Raw genomic sequence first — 7480 nt, 5'->3', positions numbered from 1 at the left:
GTAGTAATGGAATAATTAATAAATGTTGTTTATCACTAATAAATCAAGAATCTAAATTGAGAATTTGCCATGTTTGATTGAATTGTTTGGGATGTTTGTATTGAAATGTATATGAGTCATCACCAAGTCTAAACCTGTAAATCACGTAAAGTGTAAGATGGATGAGCAATAAAACTCTAGAATGGTGCACATCTGGAATAATGACAATCAGGGGTTGGGGTACATGGGGTATTAGCCGTGTACTTTTATCGAGACCGTCTGATCTACGAGTCTCCTCTTTCAAATATTATTTTTCTAAAACTAGGAGTTAGGTGAGATCTCATACTAACTACGATCACGGAGTCGCGCCCGTGGTCGTTGGATGTTTATTGATGTTTCCGAAAGGAGGCATGGGGTTTTTCTTTTATTGATATTCCAAATGGAGCATGGGTTGGACAACCTTGTCTATTGCTTAATCCAATGAATAAATAAATGAGTTAGCTACTACCAACTAGTGAAATGTTAATAAAATTGTTAGATGAGTCGTGTGTTGAGTCTATAATTTAATGATTTATGATGTTTGACTATTAGTAGCATGTTAGGGATTTCTTATTTTATTTCGCAGCTTGTATGTACTCAGCTTTGCTGATTGCGTGCTTTTGTGTGTGTCTTTCTTTGGTCACGGCCCTCGCCTTTCAATGACCCTGTGATGATCCAATTTTTACACTTGTAATATTGGGGAGCAGATTAACCACAAGTTCTTACACATGCAGCATCCGTAGCTAGGTGGTGGGATCTTGAGTGGAGTGTTGGTTGCTTTTCTTATTTTTATTGCTGTTTATTTTTGGAAGTTATTTAAACTTAATTTCACTTTTATACTACTTCTATTGGTTTGAGTTTTGAATAAGGGCCTTAATGGTTCCAAGTTGTAAAACTTAACTTGGTTTTGGTTATTGGTTTTGAAACTTATTTATAACTGATTTAGTTTTCCGCTGCTAATTTCTGATATAGCCTTAACATTTGAACACGTGGCGGTAGCACTCCAGTAATTCTCTTGAATATTGTTCAGGTTACTCCCGGGTTTAAAGAGAGAATTATTGGGGTGTTACAATTTTTGTTGAACTGAAATTATTTTTACTGAAACAAAATTATATATATTTGCTGAACTTAAATTATGTTTACTAAACTTAAATTAATTTTACTGAACTGAAATTATTTTTGCTATACTGATTTTCTATTATAATTCTTCTTTAAGATAACTGAATTTTACTGAACTGAACTTATTTTTACTGAATAGAACTTATTTTTACTAAACTGAAATTAATTTTACTGAACTGAACTTATTTTTACTGAACTGAAAATATTTTTACATAATATTACTCCCTCTACCCCAGTTGCAACACTTTGACTGGACACGCTTGCCGATGTACATGTTTGACCGTCGATATCTTCTTTTTTATATATATTTATAAAAGCTATAAATAGTTTAATATTAAGAAATTATACATTAAAATAGAGCCAACAACATCCTACATGATTACATTGGCTTTTATATAATAGCTAAAAAATATGGTCAAAGTGAGATGTGTAAATAGTACAAAAAGTCAAAACGTTGTGAGTAATTTGGGACGGAAGGAGTATTTTTTTAAGATGAAGTGAATAGGGCCTAAAGAGAATGTTTTGTATCAGGGTCTGTTCACATTTATTGAATTAAGTTGAATTGAACTGAACTCATTGGAGCTGAACTGAATATTTTATGAGAGAAATAAACTAGGAGCTGAACTAAATAGATTGAAGCTGAAATGAACTGAAATTAAGCTGAAGTGAACAGGCCCTTAGTGGGTACAAATTTTAAATTATTGTTTTGTATTAGTTGGTACAAATTTAATGTATTAGAATAACGTACTACCATTCTACAACAGTTTTTTTTGTTTTTTTGTTTTTTTTTTTTTTTTTTTTGGTTGGGGATGAAGCTACTAATAAACACAATATTGGAAATAATAATGAAATATGATACTACAAGAACAACAGTACAACACATAAGAATTTTAGGTGGAAAACCTATCCTCAACAATAAGAGGAAAAACCACAGTTTTGATCTTCAAGGGTGAAAACAACTTCATTAGCAATAATTTCGGGAGTACAATGAATGTTTTTACAAATACAATATCAGATACAATGAGAGTGAGGGATAGCTCAAGTGGTTAGAGCTTTCCTCCTGATTCCAGGAGATTCTGAGATTGATTCTCACCCCGCCCTTGTGGCTCTCTAAACACCGAAAAAAAAATTGTACAATAAGTTCCTCACTCACTAGTATAGCTATTGTGCACTCCTCCTTCTTGAGATGCACTCACTAGTCACTACTATCACTTGCTTCAACTCCCACCTACTTTGAGAGTAAATGCTAGGAAACAAAGTCAATAACATTCTTTACTAGGTAGGACACCAATGTAGCTTGACTAGCTTCCTTGAGCAATCAAGTCCACAAATTTACTGCCCAATTCAACCGTCCTACTTCAATGCAATGAATGCTTTGATTGCTTTCTCCTCTCTTTTTATCGGTTTAAAAGTTTTGGGGAGATTAACCCAAAAATAATTCCTTTGAAAGTTCTTTCGCTTTAAGTAGAATTGACACTTATCTTTTACTCCAATATGTATTTGTTGATTTATTTATAATAACACTATTATTCAATAACTATATACGGAGTATATAAATAAATAAAAAAAAAAAAAAAACTTGGTTATTAAGTATCACAAAAAAATAAGTTATCTAAATTTGTATAAAATATTGTGCCGATTAAAATATGCCAATAAAATAAGGATAAATGGGGGTATATTAGTACATTTTACAGGTGAGAATTAAGGTTGATAAATAATTGTTAGTTGAAGGTTACAATGTGTAACATTCAAAAAGAGGAGGCAAAGCTTGAAAAAGTCAATACCAAAATATTATAGTGTAGAATTTTCATAAATTTTTAATTAATTAGGGTGGCTACCGTGCGCGATGCGCGCTCCATAGCTAGCCATATTCGAAAACCTTTTTCAATTTGGCTCTACATTACAAATTTAGTTGCTAGTAGCATTAATGAGGGAAACATGTACAAATAACAAATATTGTTAGGGGTATAAATATCTAAACACTATTGTTAAGAGTTTAAAAAAGAGCTAATTAACATTAATAGGGACAATTAAGTAAATAAATATTTTGAAAGGTTCTCGTCAAAAAAAAAAAAAAATTTATTGCCATAATTGTCCCAACACTATTTATAAGTAAATAAATATTTTATAGCTATTATACCTTTAAAAAGTATGTTAAAAGATATAATTGTTCCAACACTATTTATAGCTAGTTTGAATAATGTGAGATTGTAAGGAAAAAAAAACATACTACGTATATCTAGAGAGAGTTGTATTGGCGCCAAAAGAACCCAATCCACTTACACAATTAGTCATTTATTTATTACTTGTACTCTCTGTTTCATTTCGCAACCACTTTAGAAACCCTAGAAGCACGAATTGGGGAAGAACTGAGAGAGCTAGGGTTTCCAATTCACCACAAAATGAATCAGGAGACGCCGAATAAGAAGGTGACAGAGGTAGATTGGTCGGAACTCCCCAAAGAATTGCTCGGAGAAATCGCCAAATGCTTTTCCGACCACAGCGACGATTACCGGCGTTTTCGAGGAGTTTGCAAAAATTGGCGTGAATCTTGCGTTCCTCCATTCAGCATCTTTCTTCCTGGATTTCCCCTCAAAATTCCTACTTATTTAGGTAAAACTGTTGTTTTAATTACAAGTTTCGTCTACATTCTAAGACGTCCGATTCACAAACCCAATTCCATTGCCTGGATTATTCAAGTTGATGAATTGAAGCCTAATAAGCTTCAAGTTCGCCATCCTATTACTAATAATCGCCTCGATATTAGTAATCTTCCTGAATCCTTTAAATTGAATGATTACTCTCCTGAGCCTTATGATATGAGCTATAAACTTCGTTTTGTTGATGGTGATGATGATTTATTTGATTCTAGAATTTACAATTGGCGAAATTATCCTGTAAAGACTAAATCTATATTGTTGGAAGCCGGTGTGGTGGTAGTTTTGTCGCTCGGTCAAGGGGGGATGTTGGGGCTTATGAGGACTAATGGGGAATGGAAGTTTACGAGTTTAGGTTATAATCCTCGATTTGATGATATCGAGAAGTTTAAGGGAAATGTTTGTGCTTTAACTCGATATGGGAAAGCTTTCCTTATCAATGGTGATGATGGAAAGGTGATTGAAGTGATAAGTGAGCCGCTTGATTCGAGTGAGGTAGGTGATAGGCGCAAGCTTTTGATGGAGCGTGATGATGAGTTGTACATGATTGGTCGAGGGGATACCAAGTTTAAGGTGTTTAAGTTGAATGAGGAGTTGCACAAGTGGGAGAGAGTTACTACTTTTGGAGATCAGATATTGTTTGTGTCTTATGATAAGTGTTTCTTTGTTGAAGCGGATTATCTTCCGGTTTGGGAAAGGGATTGTATACTGTTCCCTAAGTATTGCTTTCCTAATAATGCTGGAGATTACGTTGTTGATGGAGGATTGTTTCAAGGAGCAACAAGTCACCTCGAGATTGGTGTGTTCTCCATGGTTGAGAATTCTTTTCAGCCTATATCATTTTACCCGGAATTGTGTAAATTGTTCTGGCCAATTCCTTCTTGGATCTTGTCAGACGCGAGCTCCTCATCTAGGTAAAATCTCAGTATTTAATCTGTTAAAATTGTAAATTTAGCTCTAATAAAAAGGTGGTATAACTAGTGCATGCTTGATAATTTGCTCCATTGTTTCTTATGTTTTTGGTAATAAATAGTTTGGTATTGGTCTCATTATTGATCCATGTACATGTATGAGTGGCTTAAAATTTTCTGAATGGTGATAATTTTGGAGTATTTGTAAATCATCATTTGGGATCTAAAATGATTTTTGAAGCATAGTGCTTATTAAGTGTTGCATATTTGTACTGCTGATAAATTTACCCTGTCACATGCACATCCTTTTAGCAGCTTCCTTTGTTCAAAAAGTCTATTGTTTAAAAAACCTTTTGTCATTTTGATGGTCTGATGATTGAGTTTTATCATGTTCTTTTGCTATGCATGCCATAATATCATGTTCTGATTTAATCCTTTGTGTTATAGCTCAAAATATACTTTGATATCATAGTTTGTGTAGCAAAAATGCTAACATTTTGACACCTCCGGCCAGTTCGAGTGGCTCAGATGGGGATTCTGAGGAGGATGAGGAAAGTGGTGCAGAATCTGAGGAGGATGAGGAGCAAAATGGTTCAGAGCTTGAGGAGGATGAGGAACAAAGTGGTTCAGAGTCTGAGGAGGATGAGGAACAAAATGGTTTAGAGCCTGAGGAAAATGAGGAACAAAGTGGTTCAGAGTCTAGCTCAGAGGAAGAAAGTGATTCAGAGTCTAGCTCACAGCATGGGGAGAACGAGCCAGCAGTTGAGGAATCTTCTTCACCCTCGGACCAAATAGACACATCTCTAGAAGGTTACATATGAACATATCTATTTTACTCAGACAGGGGAGGGTTTTGGAACTTCCTTTTTCCCTCTCTTTTTACCCCTTACCTAATCATTGAGAATATAATTTCTTTAGCTTATATTACTTGGATTTTGTCGCAGAGGTCTCAGGTGAGAACAATGGCACATCAGTTTCAGCAATGAATTCGCCTCACCAGGTATTTTACTAGGCATCATTATGCTGGTGGCTAGCCTGCTTTCTCCTATGAGTATCTTGCAGGAAACTAGCAAATTTTTCTTAACCTATTCATGCAATTTTCTTATAGTAAGTGTATTAGAGGAGATGTCATTTTCTGGTCTGACTCGAAAAGGGCAATAGAGGAGATGAACTTAGAAAGTCAAATTTCTAATATTGCAATTTTGCTCTGTAATTGCAGGGACCTGTTAAGGGAGATTCACCATCTGGAATTGCACTTAAAAGAAAGAGCCTCTAATGCAGTAGCGGATTTAGTAGCTAAGGATGCTAGATGTAACTTGGAGGTCATGAACCAATTATGTATTTTGTATCACCCACCTCCTGTTTGTAGCGAAGCTTTTGTGAAAGACTATAACTTGGGGTCTGTAAATCATAACTCTAATTTTATTGGTGATGTCCCAGCAAATACTCTATGCTAGATGTAACTTGGAGGTCATGAACCAATTATGTATTTTGTATCACCCACCTCCTGTTTGTAGTGAAGCTTTTGCGAAAGACTGTAACTTGGGGTCTGTAAACCATAACTCTAATTTAGCTGGTGATGTCCCAGCTAATACTCTTGTTGTAATTAACGCTTAATCTATGCATCCTTTCTTTAAAAAAAAAAGAAGTATTTTAGAGAAGAATTTCCTAGAAACAGATGTCAGCTTGGACTTGGTAATACCAATTTACAAGTCCAAAGTTGATTGATGCAGATTTACTTGTAAGTTTGAAGGTATGTTCATTAGTCAACAAGTAACATACATGCTCAATTTCTGTGTTTATCAGCTTTTAAAGCAAAAAATATGGGATAATAATGGGAATGTAATTGAAGGCCGCCTTACATTTTCCTTTGAATCACTTGCAAAGATGATAATTATTCTTCAAGAAAATACAGGGGAATCCTCGAATGACCAACAAGCTGAGTACTTGAACTCATCCCTAGTTGATCTCCACACGATGCATTTCAAATTCGATTGGTTAGTTCCCTTTGTTGAAAGGGCATAGGCAATTCACAAAAGCAAGTGTCAGAAAGGTATTATGATAGACCTTGAGACAAGAAAGTCCAAGCTCCTTGTAGAATGGCGTGAACTAGAGGAACAAATGACTCAGCAGGAAGAGATTGTGGCCGGTAGCTTAATTTCCACTACACCATTAATCTTGGAAAGGGGCTTAGCTGAAGGACTATGCTGAGTCAGTGAGTTGGCAACTTCATTTGATTCAAGTTATTTTCATCGCTTTTTCTTATGCCGTTTTACAATAGTGATTTTGGTTTGGATTTCTTTCATACTCCGTAACATGATTTCTCCTTCTAGTGCAGAGAATTGACGTTCAACTGTTTCTTGTTAAATCGTTTTTTGTCTCTTAGCAATCCAGTTAAATCTTCACAGCATTTGGCTTGATTTAAATCTCATTTCTCATCATGGCAAGGAGTTCTGCAATCTCAGTAGATAAACTGGTTCTAGATGTTTGCATCTGTATTTTTTATTATTATTATTATTATTTTCATTCTAGCGGAGAGACCTCATGCTTTCCTCTTTATCAGTTGGCCTGTTTTAAATTTTTCTTTATAGGTGTTTGCATTATTGCATGTGTTTGCATCAAAAGCATATAATGTACACAAATGAGGTCTTTACTATGCATTGATTTCTTATGTTTGTGTATTACTGTTTTTTCAGATAAAGCAGCAGCTCAAAAAAATGACCTTGATTGTTAAAGTACATTTTGGAAGAATATGATTATGAGAAACACTCTGGC

The 7480-nt window shown here is 34.8% G+C and overlaps 1 protein-coding gene across 1 annotated transcript; it reads left to right on the top strand.

The window, feature by feature from the left end:
* The first annotated feature begins 3385 nt into the window (after positions 1–3385).
* Positions 3386–6369, top strand: LOC145567198 (F-box protein SKIP23-like). The gene is made up of 4 exons (XM_081626444.1): positions 3386–4708; positions 5220–5515; positions 5650–5705; positions 5925–6369. Exons 1-4 carry the CDS (start codon positions 3540–3542, stop codon positions 5979–5981), a joined length of 1578 nt encoding a protein of 525 aa, XP_081482570.1. The 5' UTR covers positions 3386–3539; the 3' UTR covers positions 5982–6369.
* Positions 6370–7480: the final 1111 nt, after the last annotated feature.

The sequence above is a fragment of the Chenopodium album genome, chromosome 11 (genome assembly GCF_948465745.1).
Source record: "Chenopodium album chromosome 11, dcCheAlbu1.1, whole genome shotgun sequence".
NCBI lineage: Eukaryota > Viridiplantae > Streptophyta > Magnoliopsida > Caryophyllales > Amaranthaceae > Chenopodium > Chenopodium album.
The sequence above is the reverse complement of the archived record's forward strand: the minus strand, read 5'-3'. Positions and strand labels throughout refer to the sequence as shown.

Excerpts from the sequence above, each read along its gene's own strand:
- LOC145567198 (XM_081626444.1), top strand. The coding sequence starts at position 3,540 with ATGAATCAGGAGACGCCGAATAAGAAGGTGACAGAGGTAGATTGGTCG. Across the intron at positions 4,709-5,219 it reads GACGCGAGCTCCTCATCTAG|TTCGAGTGGCTCAGATGGGG; the intron begins GTAAAATCTCAG and ends ACCTCCGGCCAG. Across the intron at positions 5,516-5,649 it reads AATAGACACATCTCTAGAAG|AGGTCTCAGGTGAGAACAAT; the intron begins GTTACATATGAA and ends ATTTTGTCGCAG.